General features: G+C 47.9%; 1 protein-coding gene across 4 annotated transcripts in view; it reads right to left on the bottom strand.

Moving 5' to 3' along the window:
• dpp9 (dipeptidyl-peptidase 9) overlaps window positions 1-13,541 on the bottom strand; it is a 127,632-nt gene extending 114,091 nt beyond the window's left edge. For 2 of the 4 annotated variants that reach the window (XM_072482776.1, XM_072482783.1), the window contains exon 1: window positions 13,365-13,540. In XM_072482776.1, the coding sequence (XP_072338877.1) occupies window positions 13,365-13,410 (46 nt within the window). In that variant the 5' untranslated portion in view covers window positions 13,411-13,540. Of the gene's footprint in view, window positions 1-13,364 lie in introns of all 4 variants that reach the window. The other 2 variants (XM_072482779.1, XM_072482780.1) reach the window with 2 other exon arrangements.
• Window positions 13,542-18,852: the final 5,311 nt, after the last annotated feature.

Here is an 18,852-nt window from a genome sequence, read left to right as displayed (position 1 = left end):
TTGGAGAACCGCTTGAGGCGGCACAATCTGAGAATTGTAGGCTTGCCCGAAGGGGCAGAGGGCTCGAGGCTAACAGAGTGCCTCGCTAAGATGCTGGCGGAGTTGATGGGGGAGGGTGAAGACCTCTCCTGGTATGAACTGGACCGAGCTCATTGGTCGTTAAGGCTGAAAACCAAAGTAAATGAGCCGCCAAGAGGAGTAATTATCTGCTTCTATAAATACCACGTGAAGGAGAAGGTGTTAAGCTGGGCAAAGCAGAAGCGGGAGGTGCATGGGATGATGCGAGTTCGGATTTACCAGGACTTGGCGGTGGAGATGGTGAAGAGACGAGCGGCGTTCGGCCGAGTGAATGCAACACTGTGCAACAAAGGGGTGCGATTTGGTATGGTATACTCGGCAAAGCTGAGGGTGACGTACAACACCAACATTTTTTATTTTGAAACGGTGGAGGCTGCTGAGACGTTCGTGAAGGTAGAAGGCCTGGGACAGAGGTGAGGAGTGGAGCTGGAAGAGATATCGTGGACTGTGATTAGGGAGCTGGAAAATGTATAAATGTTATAACTTTCTTTTCATTCACCTGTATTGTGACTTACTTGACTTCACATTGGTATAGACTTTAGGCTTTCGCTTGGTATTGTTGGCAATTTTTTTTGGTGACGGTTATGTGTTATTTTATTGAATTGTATGGGTTAGGTTGTTTTTCTTTTTCTTCTGGGAACTGGGTAGGAGGGGACAATATGCCTGGGGGTGGGGGTGGGGTGGGGGGGGCACCCGCGCGAGCTAACTAAAGTTGGCTAGTGAACGGAGGTAGGCTAGTGAACGGAGGTAGGTGAGGTAAGAGGAGGGCTGCAGACATTGGAGCCTGGTTAGCAGGTTTTGATGGGCCTATTAGATTGGGGGGGGGGGGGGGGGGGGGGGGATCGATACTGGGTGATTTTTTTTCAAGGGGAAGTGCGGGGGTGGCGGGAGTTCGATGTTAATAATGGATAGGGGTGGGTCAGGCTTATGGGGCAGGGCCCGCTAGTATGATGGTGGTGGATAAGAAGTGGGGCTGATGAGAGACCCCCAGTAAGGAAGTAAGGATAGTCACGCGGAACGTGAGGAGGTTGGGAAGTCCAGTCAAGAGTGCTTGCGCATTTTTAAAGTTTGAAGGCCGATGTATCAATGCTGCAGGAGACTCACTTGAGGGTGAAGGACACAAGGTGAGAATTAAAAAGGGCCGAGTTAGCGAGGTGTTTCACTCTGGATTTGACGGAAGGGTCGAGGGGTGGCAGTAATGGTCAGCAAAAGGGTACGGTTCCAGATGGAGAAGGTGGTTGCACATCAGGGGGGTAGATATATGATTGTGACAGGGGCGCTGGAGGGAAGGCTAGTGGCACTGATAAGTTTATATGGTACCAATTGGGACGATGTGGGATTCACGAAGGTGTGTGGGGCCATCTCCGACTTGGACTCATACAAACTGATAGTGAGGAAGAACTCGAACTTGGTGCAGGAGCCACGGTTGGAGAAGTCACAGCCACGCCCGCTGGTCCCGTCCGGGGGGGGGGGGGGGGGGGGGGGGGGGTCGTTGGCTGGGCTAATGGTGGAAATGGGAGAGGCAGACCCTTGGAGGTTTCTGCACCCGGGGGAGTGGGAGTACTCGTTTTTCTCGGCAGTCTGTAAAGTATACTCGCGGATCGGCTTTTTTGTGGTGAGGAAGGCGCTGCTGGCTGGGGTTAAGGGGTCGGAGTACTCGGCAATTGCAATATCAGATCATGCTCCGCATTGGATGGATAAGGGGGTAGTACTGAGGCCGGGGTGGAAGTTAGATGTGTGACTGTTGGGGGGACTGAGGATTCTGTGACAAAATTGCAAAAGAAATCGAGGAACATGTTGGTTTCAACTGCACGGGTGAGGTGTTGAAGGCGGTTGTGTGGGAGGCTCTCAAGGCAGTGGTGAGGGGTGAGATGATCTTGTTTAAGGGTGGACGAAGAGGAGAGGTTGGAGCGTCAGAGGGTAATAGATGAGATGCTGGAGGTAGATAGGAGTTATGCAGAAGATGGGGACCAGCGAAGTTGTAAAAGAAGAAGGAACTATAGGTGAGCTTTGACCGGCTATCTACCAGGAAGGCGGTATGCCAATTGAGGCGAGCAAGGAATGCAGTTTACGAGCATGGAGAGAAGGTGGGACGTATGTTGGCGGGTCAGCTCTGGAGGGAGGCGGCAGCAAGTGAAATTGTCCAGGTGCGGGGCAGGGAGGTTGGTGGTAGCTCCAGATCAGATTAACAAGGTCTTTAAGAAATTTTATGAGATTGCACAGGTCAGAGCCACCTGGGGGGAGACCGGGAGATGCAGGAATTTCTAGATGGGCTGGAGTACTCACGGTTAGGAGGTGATAGTGGAGCAGGAGATAAAAGATGCGATTGGGAGGATGCAGTCAGGGAAGGTGGCAGGGTTGGATAGGTTTCCGGTAGAATATTATAAAGAATTCAAGGATAAGCTGGTACTGCTGATGGTGGGGATTTTTGAGGAGGCGATAGGGAAGGGGATATTATCACAAATATTGGGGCAGGCATCGATTTCCCTATTGCTTAAAAAAGATAAGGATCCGCCGGAATGGGGATCGTATAGGCCCATATCACCTTTAACGCGGACGCAAAGATATTGGCGAAGATACTGGCAGGTAGGCTGGAGGAGTGCCTCCCGAAGGTGATAGGTGAAGATCAGACAGGGTTTGTGAGAGGGAGGCAGTTCTTTTCGAACATTAGGAAGATATTGAACATGGTTATGGCACCGGCGGAGGGGAAGGAAACAGAGGTGGTTGTGGCATTGAACGCCGAGAAAGCATTAGAATGGGGGCACTTGATGGCAGTTCTGGAGCTGTTTGGGATTGGCCCACGATTTGTGGACTGGGAAAAGCTACTGTATAAGGAGCCAAGGGCGAGTGTCAGCACAAATAACACCAGCTCAGAATACTTTTCTCTCCACCGTGGGACTAGGCAGGGATGTCCCATGTCCCCCTTGCTGTTTACACTCTCGATTGAGCCGTTGGTCATCGCGTTAAGAAGTTCCGGGATATGGAAAGGGATAGTGCAGGGGTGGGGGTATAGAGCATAGAGTGTCCTTGTATGCCGATGACTTGTTGACATGTCAGAACCGAGTGTGTCAATAGGGGGAATACTGGAGCTGCATCGGGTGTTTGGGTCTTTCTCGGGGTACAAATTAAATATAGACAAGAGTGAATATTTTGTGGTGTCTTGGCCGGGGGTGGGAGCAGGGGTGGGGGGGCCGTCATTCCATAGGACAGGGACTCACTTTCGAGGGTGCAGGTTGCTCGGGATTGGGGGGGGGGGGGTCCGTAGGTACAACATTTCTAGTTTGGTGGGGAGGGTGAAAGCTGATGACAAGGTGGGATGGTCTCCCTGTCACTGGCGGGTAAAATGAAGGTGTTGCCGCGATTTCTGTTTATTTTCCAATGCCTGCCAATTTTCTTGCAAAGGCATTTTTTAAGAGAGATTGAAGGGATGATTACCTCGTTCATATGGGATGGGAAGGTGTCCAGAGTTAGAAAGGTGCTAACACAGAGAGGAAGGCAGGCAGGGGGTTTGGGTCTTCCGAACCCGATGTATTATTACTGGGCTGCGAATGTGGAGAAGGTACGGAACTGGGTCAGAGTGGTTGACTCCCAGCGGGTCAGAATGGAGGAGTTTGTGTAGGGGATCAGGATTGAAGGCGCTAGCAACAGCACCGCTCCCTCCGGCCCTGGGGAAATACTCAGGGAGTCAGGTGGTAATAGCTTCATTGAGAATTTGGAGGCAGTTTCGCCAGCACTTTGGGTTGGGGCAGGGTCAAGGGAAATGCCGATTCGGGGGAACCATAGATTTGATTGAGACAGGGACGTGGGATGGAAATTTTGGGAGATGGGAGGAAATAAGAATTAGGACACAAAGATTTGTTTCTTGGGATTCAGTTTTCAAGATTGAAGAAACTGGGAGCGAAGTATGGGGTGGAGCAGGGGGAAATATTTAGATACATGCAGGTTTGAGATTTTGCCAGAATGGAGATACAGAGCTTCCCGGTAAAGTCGGCCTCCACATTGCTGGAGGAGGTGCCTACGCCAGGGGGCTGGAGAAGGGGGTAGTGTTTTGGAAGAGGAGAAGGCACCGCTGGAAGGGATCAAAGCAAAGTGGGGGGAGGAGTTGGGAGAGGGTAGGGAGGAGGGGTTCTGGTGTGAGGTGCTCCAGAGGGTGAACGCCTACACCTCATGTGCGAGTTGGGAATGATACAGCTGAAGGCGGTATATAGAGCACACCTCACAAGGGCAAGAATGAGCCGGCTCTTTGAGGGGGTCGAAGATGTGTGTGAACTATAGGGGTGGGGGTGGGGGTGGGGGTGGGCGCAAACCACATTCATATGTTTTGATCCTGTCCAAAGCTGGAGTATTACTGGAAGGAGGTTTTTAGGATAATCTTTAAAGTGGTGCACGTGAAACTGGACCAGGGCCCTCGAGAGGCCACATTCAGGGTGTCGGACCAGCCGGGGTTCGAAACGATGTTGTAGCATTCGTCTCGTTGATTGCTCGAAGGCGGGTCCTGTTTGGATGAAGATCAACCTCTCCACCCTGTGCCCTGGCATGGCGGGGGGACCTGCTGGAATTCTTGACTCTTGAGAAGGTCAAATTTGAACTGAGGGGAAGGATGGAGGGGTTCCACAATTCATGGGCATTATTCATTATGCACTTTCGAGAATTGGATTACATCGAACATTTGGGGGGGGGGGGGGGGGGGGGGGGAGAGAGAGAGAGAGAGGCGTGCGGAGGGGGACTGTATGTATTAATGGTGACTATGGGTGTTTCCGGTTTCTCTTTGTTATTTGTTTATGTTACCATGCGAGCTGCTGTTTGGGGGTTTGGTGGGAGGATGGGACTGATGTTGATATGGGGATTGACATTGCATTCGTTACTGATTATTGTTTATTGTTGGTGGGTGTAAATTTGGGAGAAAATGTGAAAAAGGAGAATAAAAATATTTTTTTAAAAGATAGATAAATCCTCGGGACCTGATGAAATGTATCCCAGGACGTTGTGGGGGGCTAGGGAGGAAATTGCCAGCCCTCTAGCTGAGATATTTGAATCATCAACAGCCATAGGAGATTTGCCTGAAGATTGGAGGGTAGTAATTGTTGTGCCCTTGTTTAAGGGCTGTAGGGATAAACCTGGGAACTACAGACTGGTTAGCCTTACTTCTGTAGTGGCTAAATTTTCTGGAAGATATTCGGAGGGAGAGGATCCACAGGCATTTAGACAGGCAATGGCTAATTAGGGAAAGTCAGCATGGCTTTGTAAGGGGAAAGTCATGTTTCACGAATTTGATTGTGTTTTCTGAAGGGGTAACCAAGTAGATGAGGGCAGTGCAGTCGACGTTGTCGACATGGACTTTAGCAAGGCCTTTGACAAGGTATCCCATGGTAGGTTGTTGCAAAAATTTAAATCTCACGGAATCCAGGGTGAGCTACCCAATTGGAGTAAAAATTGGTTTGGTGACCGAAGTCAAAGGGTGGTTGTGGAGGGTTGTTTTTCAAACTGGAGGCCTGTGACCAGCGATGTGCCTCCGGGATCGGTGCTGGATCCACTGTTATTGTTATATATATATTAATGATTTGGATGAAAATGTAGCAGGCATGGTAAGTAAGTTGCAGATGACACCAAGATTGGTGCCATAGTGGATAGTGAAGAACGTGATACAAGATTGCAACAGGTTCTTGACCAATTGGGCCAGTGGGCCGATGAATGGCAGATGTGAGGTGATGCATTTTGGTAGATCAAATCAGGGCAGAACCTACTCAGTTAATGGTAGGGAGTTGGGGAGAGTTACAGAACAAAGAGATCTAGGGCTACAGGTTCATAACTCCTTGGAGTCGCAGGTGGACAGGATGGTGAAGAAGGCATTTAACATGCTCGGTTTTATTGGTCAGAATACTGATTGCAGGAGTTGGGATGTCTTGTTGAAGTTGTACAAGACATTGGTAAGACCACACGTGGAATACGAGGATGCTACCAGGACTTGATGGTCTGAGTTATAAGGAGAGGCTGGATAGCCTGGGACTTTTTTCCCTGGAGCTTAGGATGCTTAGGGGTGATCTTACAGAGGTCTATAAAATAATGAAGAGCATAGATAAGGTAGATAGTCAACATCTGTTCCCAAATGTAGAGGAGTCTAGAACGAGAGGGCATAGGTTTAAGGTGAGAGGGGAGAGATACAAAAGAGACCAGAGGGGAAGTATTTTCACACAGAGGGTGGTGAGCATCTGGAACGAGCTGCCAGAAGTGGAGAAGGTACAATTTTATTCCTTTAAAAAAGTTAGACAGTTACATGGGCAGGGTGGGTATAGACGGATATGGGCCAAATGTGGGCAAGTGGGACTAGCTTAGTGATAGAAACTGGGCGGCATGAACAAGCTGGGCTAAAGGGCCTGTTTCCACGCTGTAAACGTCTATGGCTCTAAGCAACAGTGACGATATTTCATTATGTATTAGGTTTGAATGAGCTATTTCTGTGCCGTCAATATACAAACATACAAATTAGGAGGCCTCTCCGCCCCTCAAGCCTGCTCCGCTATTCAATAGCATTATGGTTGATCTAGGTGGTAACCTCAACCCCACATTTCCACCAACCGCCGATACCTTTTAACGCCCTTGTTAACCAAAAATCTATCTAGCTCTGCCTTGAGAATATTCAAAGATTCTGCTTCCACTTTTGAGAAAGAATGTTCCAGAAACTCTCAACCCCTTCATTTTAAACAGTGACCCCCCCTAGTTCTAGATTTTCCCACATAGTGTAAAACAAATGAGGGCGGGATGGTCAGTTAGAGCAGGACATTGCGGCAGAGAGCCCAATCCAGATACTAGCCCTGCTAGTACGGTAGCACAGTGGTTAACACAGTTGCTTCACAGCTCCAGGGTCCAGGTTCGATTCCCGGCTTGGGTCAATGTTCGGAGTCTGCACGTTTTCCCCGTGTCTGCGTGGGTTTCCCAAGGGTGCTCCGGTTTCCTGCCACAGTCCAAAGATGTGCGGGTTAGGTGGATTGGCCATGCTAAATTGCCCTTAGTGTCCAAAAAAGTTAAGTTGGGTTACGGGGATAGGGTGAATGAGAGAGCTTGGGTAGGGTGCTCTTTCCAAGGGCCAGTGCAGACTCGATGGGCCGAAAGACCTCCTTCAGCACTGTAAATTCTATGATTCTGCCCTAATCCACAAGTACTTTCCTGATGGGCACTGGGTAATATCCATAGGTATGAACTATAGAATATTGTTCTCCTCCCTAGCCCAATGCACTCAGGCTAATCACAGAGCTCCCACTTCTACTCAGCAGAGGCTGAGCACAGAACCCAAATACAAGTTCTCTTTTGAGCATCATTATAAAAATCTTGTAGTAGGTGCACACAAATCACTGCTACAAAGGTAAAGGTATGGAAAGCAGTCAGATTGCACTTTAAACATAGTTCAGGTCGATGTATGCGGAGATACTCTAAATGTATGATTAAGATGCTCAAAGTTTGTTCTTTCTTGTAAATTTAGGGTGCATGATGATTACCATAATCTACAAAGGGCAGGACTTCTCCGTAAACTATTTCCCATATTTAAAAATGAATTATATGGGCATAGGGACAATACCAAAAACTGGCAGAGGGCATGACAAACTGAATAAGAATCCAGAAGACTGCAGATTAATAGTACGAGCACACAGACGGCAGATGTAGCTAAATTTCACGATATAACTAAATGGAAGTTTATCCAAATATTAAGATCCTTACAGGGTGATGGGAGACGGAAACCTGAACATTCAGGTACTTACACGCTTAAATGCTAGCGTGCATGAAGAAAAGGCTATCAAAAGACAATTGGGGTTCATGATTTTTATACCGAGGTTTTGAATAGCAAAACAAAGTAATGTATTAGTTATACAAGCACTAACTGAAGCAGTGTTTGTGGTTCTGCTAAGTGGCCTAATTCCTACGTTGGTGTGGAAAACTCTGAAAAAAAGATTAAACCGGTGGGCAGCACCATGGCACAGTGGTTAGCACTGCTGCCTCACGGCACCGAGGTCCCAGGTACGATCCCGGCTCTGGGTCACTGTCCGTGTGGAGTGTTCACATTCTTCCTGTGTTTGTGTGGGTTTCACCCCCACAACCCAAAGATGTGCAGGGTAGGTGGATTGGCCACGCTATATTGCCCCTTAATTGGAAAAAATGAATTGGGTACTCTAAATTTATGTTAAAAAAAAAGATTAAACCCAAACACTTAAAAAAAAAACTCAAATAAAGATTAAGAACCACCAAATATTAGTTCTTAAAATTCTGGACGGTTTTGTGAGTAAATAATAAAAGAATCCCCCACTGGCTGCTTTCACTTTATTCTCACTTTCCTTCGACATTAATGTAAAAAGCATCGTAGCTCAAACAACAGTACAGCAGCTCGCAATTAGCCCCCCTTCCATGGGATACTTTATAAAGAGTCAATTCTATATGGTAGGATGGTTTTATGGGCTCTTACACCCATACACAAGGGGACCTACACCCACTGGATACGGGCGCCACGCTGAATTCAGAGCTGGAACTCTGGTTACCACTCACTGCGGTTGATTGGAGTGGGATTCAAACCCTGCACCTTCTGACTCAGTGAAAATGCTGCCACTCGAAACGTTATCTCTGTTAGTTGAAAGAAGAAATGGTAGGGACCTGGTCAAATGTGGAAAGCTTTCCAGCCATTTACGTTTCTATAACATATTTAATTTGAAAGGGCATTTCAAGCTGCTTCAGAGAGGCATAATCAGACACCGGAAACAGATACCAAGCCAAAAATTGAGATATTTGGAGGGGCAACCTAAAGATTGGTCAAACGGGCAAATCTTTGGTAATATGTTTATACATTTGCCAAAATAATCAAAGAAAAGCATGCATTTATATAGCAACTAATTCTCAGGACATCCGCAAGTGATGTTTGAAGTATAGTCAATATTATAATGTAGGATATGCATTAGCCAGTTTCCACACAGTAAGGCATCACAGGACATAATGGGATAATAATTCAGATAATCTGAATCTGATGGGGAAGAGGTGGCTCAGTGACATTGTCGCTGGATTTGTAATCCAGGGACCAAGGCTAATGCTCTGGGGACCCAGGTTCGAACCCTACCTGCGGCAGGTTGCAAAATTAGAATTCAATGGAAATCTGAAATTAAAAGTCGAATGAAACAATTAAACCATTGCCAATTGTCACTTAGGGAAGGAAATCGGTCATCCTTACCTGGTCTGACCTACATGTGACTCCAGATCCCCAGCAATGTGGGTGATTCTGAAATGGCCGAGCAATCCACTCAGTTCAAGGGCAATTAGGAATGGGCAACAAATGCTGGCCCAGGCAGCGGGGTCCACATCCCACGAATGAATTTTTTAAAATCCATGATGGTGTGAGAGAAAACACTCCTCTGCACTATTCCAGTTGAGTGCCACCCCAGGAGGAAGGTTTGATGACTCATCCAAAAAAGACAGCACCTTCCAACAGTGCAGCACTGAGAATGTCAGTCTGGATTATGAGCTCAGGTCTCTAAGTGGGAATTGAACCCAGAACCCTCAACCTTCTGACTACTACCACTAAACCATAGCTGAAAACTAGAGGAGTTCTTCTCCAGTAGACTTATGGTCTTGGGCTTCTCACTGAAGTTGATGCCGCTGCTGTAGAGCAGCTGCCTGAAGGCCGTGATACAAGGGGGCAGGAGTGCAGCTGCAGAGCATTGAGGTTTGTGGTTACACTGCTGTCTCCTTTCCTGCTTTCGGATGTTAGCCCCCCCCATGGGGTGGGTATTCATCAGCCATTGCAGCAAGCAGCTGTCAATTATACAAACACTCCCAGGTCCAATTAAACACTTTGCATTTATACAGCAACCTTTCATGGAGGAAAATAGGCCAAGGGGCTTCACAAAAGCATAACCAGACAAAAAACAGATGCCAGACTGAAAGAGGGGATAGTTTTAGAGTTTGCAACAAACAAAATTGACTTTAAGGGTCTTGCATGAAAAGATTGCAGAGAGGGATAGGTGGATGAGATACCACAGTTTAGAAAGGGGATTCCACATCACTGTTCAGGCTGAAATGGAATTTAAGTGAAAATATGTACATATTTGAAAATATAAAAGATGATGAAAAGATAGGAAGTGGCAGAGTTGATAGCTCATTGAATACAGCACAGTGGACCAAATTGCCTCCTGCAATTGAATGGTTTTAAATTATAGAATTTACTAAATCAAAGGAAATGAGGATTGCTGAAACCTAAGTCAACCTCTTGCCTTTATATCCATGACTGGAATTAGACACTGATACACTAATGATCCCCATAAACAAACGGCCCTAATTTACACACTGCCTCGTGTGACCATAACAACAGTATTTACATGCAGCAAGGAGAGATCATTCTGCTACAAAACAAACTCTATCCATCTTCCTCTGTACAAAGTCTCTGTAGCACAAACCTTGTGTGAAACAACGTACAGTAGTTGTAAATGTTTCAAAAAGTATACATTGACAGAAAAGGAGGGAGTTGGTGCTTCCAGACACAACATTCATCCAACAGACTAAATCATGCAGAAAACATAGCTTATCACTCAAAGTTAAATTATCAGATGTGCTAACAAGCCAATCTGTTCACTAGATCAATACAAGCAACCGGATGCTGGCCTATATTCTCTGCATAAATTCCAGTCAAAGAACTGAGAGGTATAGACCCTGGAAAAGAAACCATCCTAAATTCCACCTTATTTGAGAAGGGATGTAGTGGCATTGGAGGCAGTGCAGGGGAGGTTCACTAGGTTGATTCCAGAGATATGGGGTTTGTCATACGAGGAGAGATTGAATAGTTTAGGCCTATATTCTCTAGAGTTTAGAAGAATGAGGGGAGATGAAATTGAAGTATACAAGATGATAAAAGGTATGGATAAAGCAGATGTGGAGCGGATACTTCCTTCTGTGGGGCATTCTAGAACGAGAGGTTGAAGTCATCGGGTAAGAGGTAGCAAATTTAAAACGGAGTTGCGGAGAAACTACTTCTCCCAAAAGGTTGTGAATCTGTGGAATTTGCTACCCCAGAATGCAGTGGATGCTGGAACAGTGTGTAAATTTGAAGAGTTAGACAGATTTTTAATTGGTAATGGGTTGAAGGGTTATGGAGAACAGAGAACAGGCAGGACAGTGGCCAGGATGAGATCACTCATGATCAAATGGCGGAGCAGACTCGACGGGCCAAATGGCCTAATTCTGCTCCGATACCTTAGGAACATACAAAACTGTCTACTGTGTAATTTTCCCAAGCTATCAAATTCAAGGGTCTCAGAACATAATAAATAGAAGAAATGGATGCACAAGGCAGAAATCCCAAAAGCTATGTGGCCAATCTACAATGATGTCAATAAGGCATAGACCATGTCTCCAACTCATCACTGGAATATTTGCCATCTAATACAACTAACTTCTGCTGCTTTCCTTTACACAAGCTGGAAAATCGATGCACATTGACTGTACAACAAATATTTACACACTTTAACATTTGAAAATGTCCCAAACTTATATGAATCATACACAGAACAGATTTTGCAAACATTGCAAATGAAAGGATTATCCTTTTTCTACTCGACCCCAAGCTCTGGAAATCCCAACCTACGCCTCTCCACTTTTCTACCTCACTTTCTTCTTTAAGACAGTTCTTAAAACCTACCTTGGTCAGGGGAGGTGATGGTATCGTGGCAATGTTAATGGATTAGTAATCCAGAATCCCAGAGTAACACTTTGAGGACATGAGTTCAAATCCCACCATGCACTCAATTAATAAGTCTGAAATATAAAGCTAGTCTCAAGAATACTGCCATGAAATCATCAGTTGCTGTAAAAACCCATTTGCTAATGTCCTTTAGGGAAGTAAATTTGTCGTTCGTATCTGGTCAGACTGCAAATAGAAACCCACACCAAATTGGTGGACACTTAACTGCTGTCTGAAAGGGTCCAGCAAGCTACTCAGTTCAAGGACAATTACTCACACTTGGGGCCTTCCGACCTCACATTGCTCAGTGCCACACCATTCATTCATTAAACCATCACCCTTAATTCTCAAATAAGGGGTTGCAAGCATCTCGCAGCAAGGGTAATTAAGGATGGGCAACAAATTCTGGTCTTGCCAACAATGCCCATATTCCATGAAAGAATAATTTTTTTAGAAGTCTGACCTAATATCTTATGTGGCTCGGCCAGTGCTCCTGTAAAGCACTCTAGAGACGTTTCACTACTTTAAAGGTGATGTAGAAATAACAGTGGCTGACATAGATCGAAGTAACGATAGAAGTGTTACGATATTAGGCTAAACACCACTCCTGTGACAAAGATCCCGCAGGTAATCATGAGCACAGGCCCGCCCTCTCCAAATCCTTGATCATGAGCAAGGTTAAGACAGCGACTGATGAGACTATCGGTCCATTGGATTTAATTGCGTTGTCCCAATCCTTCATCACAACTGCAATTCCCAATACCTCTCCAAAAAATCATCATGAGTATTAATTTTCTCTCCTCAACCCTTGGGCACTGAAGCAAGCTACAATTGTATGGTGACTCATGTTCAGATAATCTGCCAGTGCACTCACACTTGGGGCCTTCCGACTTCACATTGCTCAGTACCACACCATTCACTCATTAAACCATCACCCTTAATTTACAAACGAGGGATTGCGATGGTTGCAAGCATCTCGCAGCTGAAGTTACGCTGATAAAGCATCCAAGGTTTTATTCTAAAACAAAGAGAGAGGAAGGACGGAAAACGTTAAGAATCTACGAAAATATCGAAGAGTTTGTTAAAATGGGGGGGGGGGGGAGGGAGGGGACTTTGCCAGGGGAGAGCCAGCTCTCCGCTCAATGTCTGGAAAGGGTCACACACCACCACCCCCGCCCGCCTGGAAGGGGCCGCCCCCCACACACACCTCGCTCACAGAGGGGAAGACAGTGGGGACCCCAGGAGCTCCATGGTCAGTAACCCGCACCCCGGCAACTAGCGGCTCAGCCCAGAGCAGTGCCGTGCCCTCCCCTCCCCCTCTCTGCCGCAGGGGCCCAACCAACTCATGGTTCAATTGAACCACACTCCAGAGCCTGAGATAACGGGGCTGAGGCAAGGCCCAGTACATTCACTTCAGCTGGGCTCCCGGGATAATCCTCCGCAACTCTCGGCCCAGGGACCGGCTGTACCCCCGGCTCGGCCTGACTCATTGTCTCAGAAACACCGGCACCAGGGCCTAGGCCGCCGCCAGGGCCTCGCCCTCTGCCCTATTCCCCTTAAGTCCCGCTCCCAACCTCACCTTCCACAGACTCAGGAAATGCCGCGGGTTGCTCCTCCGGCTTCATTCAAACCCACAGCGGGACTCGGCTCCAGTAACCCACAGTGCCGCAACCTCGGCCTTTCATCCCGCGACAAGGCAGCCGCGGCCGCAGGAACATCCTCACCCCGCAGAGAGGAGGCGCCTCCCGCTGCCCGGAGGACCCCACAGCGCCTCCCGCCGCCCGGAGGACCCCGCGCAGCGCCTCCCGCCGTCCGGAGGATCCCGCACAGTGCCTCCCACGGCCGGAGGACCCCACAACGCTTCCCACCGCCTCGAGGGGTCCACAGCGCCGCCCGGGCGACCCCATAGCTCCTCCCGCCGCCTGGAGGACCCCACAGCGCCCTCCGCTGCACGGAGGTCTCCACAGCTCCTCCCGGCGTCCGGAGGACCCCACAGCGCCTCTCGCCGCCCGAGGACAAACCTTCGGGAGCCTTGGAATGATGAGACTTATTTACTATTTCATTTCAGAGTGACTCATTTCTGGTGGAGGCGGGTCTAGCAGGACTGGCAATTAATATAGAACGATTTAGTAAGGTAGGCTCCATTTAAAGGTGAAAGTCACCAGGATCAGATGGAGGGCACTGAGGGATCTAGTGTGGGGATTGGTTATAACACTCATTTTCAAACTCAAGGCGGGTGTCAGGAAGAGTCGCGGAGCCATCGGTCGGGGCATTCCCGATCGCGGGAAGTAGTGCCCAACAGCCAAGACCGGCTTTTAAAAATGCCCGTGGCAATCGGCTTTCAGAATGCCAACCACCCCATGCATGCGCACTCCCGAAGCAGTGCGCTGACCCAGAGTTCAGCGAGGCAGACCCCCTCCTTCGGTCGTCAGCTCGCTGACCCCCTCCTTCGGTCGTCAGCTCGCTGACCCAGGAGCAGATTCTTTGTAAAAAGCGGTGGAGTTTCTCTTCAGAAGCAGTGGCAGATAGCAGGTCACGCGCCCTGTACACTGAGTTCACGTACTCTGGGCGCGTGAGGGATTCCTCCATTTTGTAGCTGCCAGCAGTGCTGGTGTGAGCTCCAGGGCTTCTGCTGAACAACCCATTAAGAAGAAGCTGAAATCAGGAACAAAGCAATATAAATATGATTACTTGAGGTTTATTAATTGTGCCAATGCAAATCAGGATGCGAAGCCCATGAGTGTTATATGCAGGGAAGTACTGGCAAATGAAAGATTAAAACCCTCAAAATCTCAAAGGCATTTGAAAACTAAGCATGGCAAGTTCGAGGACAGACCTCTTGATTTTTTTTAATGGATGCAGTGAGAACTTACTTCATCAGCTGAAGTCCTTAGCAGAACTGTAACATTGAACGACAAAGCACGTGAGATCGTGAGGACCAAGCAGGCTCACCTGTCACATTAAACGTAAGCAACATGGTGGGTTGCGAAGGTCGGCCACCGTGGGTCACGAAGGCTGGCCGGCGTGGCTCCCGAAGGTCGGCCTGCGTGGTTCACGAAGGTCGGCCGGCGTCGATCAGGAAGGTCGGCCAGCGTGGGTCCCAAAGGTCAGCCTGCGTGGGTCACGAAGGTCGGATGGCGCGATCACGAAGGCCGGCCGGCGTGGGTCACGAAGGATGGCCGATTGGTAAAATGAGCCCTGAGCAGAATTTTGAAAAACACTGGGTTATAATATTGGAATAGTGCCAAAGGAATGGAGAACTGCAAATGTATTTTTGAAGAAGGGTGTAAGGATAAACCCATCAACTGCAAGCCAGTCAGTTTAAACTCAACGGTGATAAAGCATGAAGAAAGAAATAACAGATACTTGGACATGTGTGGATTAACTAAGGAAAGCCAGACAAATTTGCTTAAAGGCAAATTGTGTTTAACTAACTTGAATGAGGTTTGTTTGAGGGTAATAAAAGCAAAATACTATGGGTGCTGGAAATCTGGGGCGAAATTCTCCCCCAACGGCGCGATGTCCGCCGACTGGCGCCCAAATCGGCACCAATCAGACGGGCATCGTGCCGGCCCAAAGGTGCGGAATGCTCAGCATCTTTGGGGGCCGAGCCCCAACATTGAGGGGCTAGGCCGACGCCGGAGGGATTTCCGCCCCGCCAGCTGGCGGAAATGGCGTTTGTTGCCCCGCCAGCTGGCGCGGAAATGCGGCACATGCGCGGGAGCGTCAGCGGCCGCTGACAGTTTCCCGCGCATGCGCAGTGGGGAGAGTCACTTCCGCCTCCACCATGGTGGAGGCCGTGGCGGAGGAGGAAGGAAAAGAGTGCCCCCACGGCACAGACCCGCCCGCGGATCGGTGGGCCCCGATCGCGGGCCAGGCCACCGTGGGGGCACCCCCCGGGGTCAGATTGCCCCGCGCCCCCCCAGGACCCCGGAGCCCGCCCACGCCGCCTGGTCCCGCCGGTAAATACCAGGTTTAATTTACGCCGGCGGGACAGGCAATTTCTGGGCGGGACTCCACCAACCGGCGCGGCCCGATTCCCGCCCCCGCCCAATCTCCGGTACTGGAGACCGCGGCGGGGGCGGGGGCGGGATTCACGGCGGCCAACGGCCATTCTCCGACCCGGCGGGGGGTCGGAGAATGACGCCCCTGAAATAAAAACAGAAAATGTTGGATAACTCAGCAGATCTGGCAGCATTTGTGGAGAAAGAAACAGAGTTTAGCATTTCGAGTCCATGTGGTCCTTCTACAGAACTGGAAAGATCATTTAGATTCAAAACGTTCAATCTGTTTCTCTCTCCACAGACACTATCCCCCCATTCCTAACCCAATAGCTGGGGGAGAATAAATGCATAATACAAGACTCCAGGTTACCTGACACCTAGTAAGGAGGGCTTTGCAAGGTCGACGGGGCCCAAAACACTGCTCAGTCCGCCCGGTTCCATTCCCGCCTCTGTTCATGGCTTTAGAAACATAATAAAATAAATCATAAAATAAATCATTTGGGTTTATATAATTCCCTGAACCCAGGATGTATCAGAGCACTTCACTGCCAACAAGATCCAGCCACTTGTCGAATAGAAGCATGCCAGCTAATTTGCACACAGCAAATCGTAACAAAATAAAATCACTAGATTTAGTTGCAGGATACATATTAGCTGGGTACAGTAACATCACCATTGTTCTCCTATATGACTATAGACTGATGGTGATTTAACCCAAGGATCACCCCTCAGGCAAGGTTGAGAAAGCAGGCCTTCATGAATTATCTCTGCCAGTACAGGCATTGAACCCACACTGCTGGCCTTGCTCTGCATCACAAAACCAGCTGTCTAGCCAACTGAGCTAAACCAGCCAGGACACTGTGAGAACTCCCTTGTTCTTCTTCATATAATGCCCATGGGACTTTCACATCCACAAGAGAGGTTAGATATTTTACATCTCATCCAAATCATGACATCCCTACCAGTGCTGCTTTCTCACACTGGCACAGTTGCCTTACTGTCGTGGGTTCAAGTCCAAGTCCAGGATCTAAGTGCAACAAACACTATGATGAGGAGTTGTATTTTTGGAGGGACTGCTCTTTAAATGATTAAACCATGGCCCTATCTTCCCTTTCAGATAGAGGTAAAAGATTCGTAACACTATTTCAAACAACAGCCTGGGAGTTCGCCCCTGTATCCTGGCCAATAGTGATCCCTTAATCAACATCACACATACAAATGATCTGGTCATTGTCGCATTGCTGTTTGTGGGAGCCTGCTGTGCACAAATTGGCTGATGTGTTTCCTACATGGCTCCATTTTAAAATACTTCATTGCCTGGAAAAGGCTTTGGCACCTCGAGTGGTCATGAATGGTAACAAAAGATTGATGAGGGCAATGCATTTCCTAAATCCCTTAACAGACTTGTGAACAAAGTTAGGCCTAATGGAATAAAAGGAACAGTAACAGCAGGAATACAAAATTGGCTGAGTGTCAGGAAACCAAGCATAGTCATGAATAGTTATTTCAAGGACTGGAGGAAGATTTCCATCGAATCTCTACAGTGCAGAAAGAGGCTATTCTGCCCATCGAGTCTGCACTGACCCTCTGAAAGAGCACCATACCTAGCCCCACACGCCCAACCTATTTGCATAACCCTGTAAACCTACTTAACCCTGCACATCTTTGGACATTAAGGGGCAATTTAGCATGGCCTATCTACCTAACCTGCCTATCTTTGGAGCGGATTTGTAGTGGAGTTCCCCAGGAGTTGGTGTGAGGACTCTTGTTCTTCATGATCTATATTAATGACCTAGACTTTGGTGTACAGGGCACAATTTCAAAATTTGTGATGAAAAGAAACTTGGGAGCATTGTGAACAGTGGGAAGGGTAGTGTAGGACCTTAAAAGGACATAGACAGACTGATGGAATGGACGGACAAGCGGCAGATGAAATTCAATGCCAAGAAATGTGAAATGATTCATTTTGGTAGGAATAACATGGAGAGACAACATAAAACAAAACATACAATTCTAATGGTGATCCAGAACCCAGGAGACCTGGGTGTGTCCTGTGCATAAGCCATTGAAGGTGGAAGGACAGATTGAAAGTGTGGTTAATAAAGCATACAGTATCCTAGGCTTTATTCATAGGAGTATGCATTCAGTTCTGGGAACCACACCATAGGAGCAATGTGAAGGCAGAAAAATGAGTGCAGAAAGGTTTTACGAAAATGGTCCCGGGGTGAGAAACTTCAGCGACGTAGTTACTTTTGAGAAGATGGGACTATTTTCCTTGGAAAAGAGAGGGCGTTTGATAGAGTTATACAAAGCCATGAGGAGTCTGGGCAGAGTAGATTGGAAAAAACTCTTCCCATTGGTGCAAGGATCGAGTAACACCGAGCATAGATTGAAGATGTGACAGTGTTGGTCTCCATATCTAAGAAATGATGTAAATGCATTTGAAGCAGTTCAGATGAGGTTTACCAGGCTAATCCCAGAATGGGCAGGTTCATAGAATCCCTACAGTACAGAAGGAGGCCAGTCAACTCATCGATATTGTGTTTTGTGTTCATTGTCTAACAAAAAATCTACAGAACTGCTAGTGACTTGTCCAAACCAGGATTTTCATTAATGTACACATGGTAAGGTTATGATCAGATACAGACAAGTTATCATCGGGTTTCAACCCGCACATCTTTGGACTGTGGGAGGAAACCTACGCAGACACAGGGAGTATGTGCAAACTCCACACAGAGAGTAACCCGGAAACAAACCCGGGTCCCTGGCGATGTGAGGCAGCTGTGCAAACCACTGTGCCACCGTGCCGCCCAAAGGTTTGATTGCTGTGCTTGTATTCACTGGAGTTCAGAAGAGTAAGAGGCGACTTGATTAAAGCATATAAGGTCCTGAAGGGTCTTGACAGGGTGGATGTGGAAAGGATGTGTCTTCTTGTGGGAGGATCTGGAACTAGGTGTTACTATTTAAAAATAAAGGGTCATCCATTTAAAACGGAGAAGAGGTGATTTTTTTTTCTCAGAGAGAAGTGAATCTTTGGAACTCTCCTCCTGAGGAGGGGGTGGA

The sequence above is a fragment of the Scyliorhinus torazame genome, chromosome 18 (genome assembly GCF_047496885.1).
Source record: "Scyliorhinus torazame isolate Kashiwa2021f chromosome 18, sScyTor2.1, whole genome shotgun sequence".
Taxonomy (NCBI): domain Eukaryota; kingdom Metazoa; phylum Chordata; class Chondrichthyes; order Carcharhiniformes; family Scyliorhinidae; genus Scyliorhinus; species Scyliorhinus torazame.
This window is presented reverse-complemented; position numbering and strand designations above follow the sequence as displayed.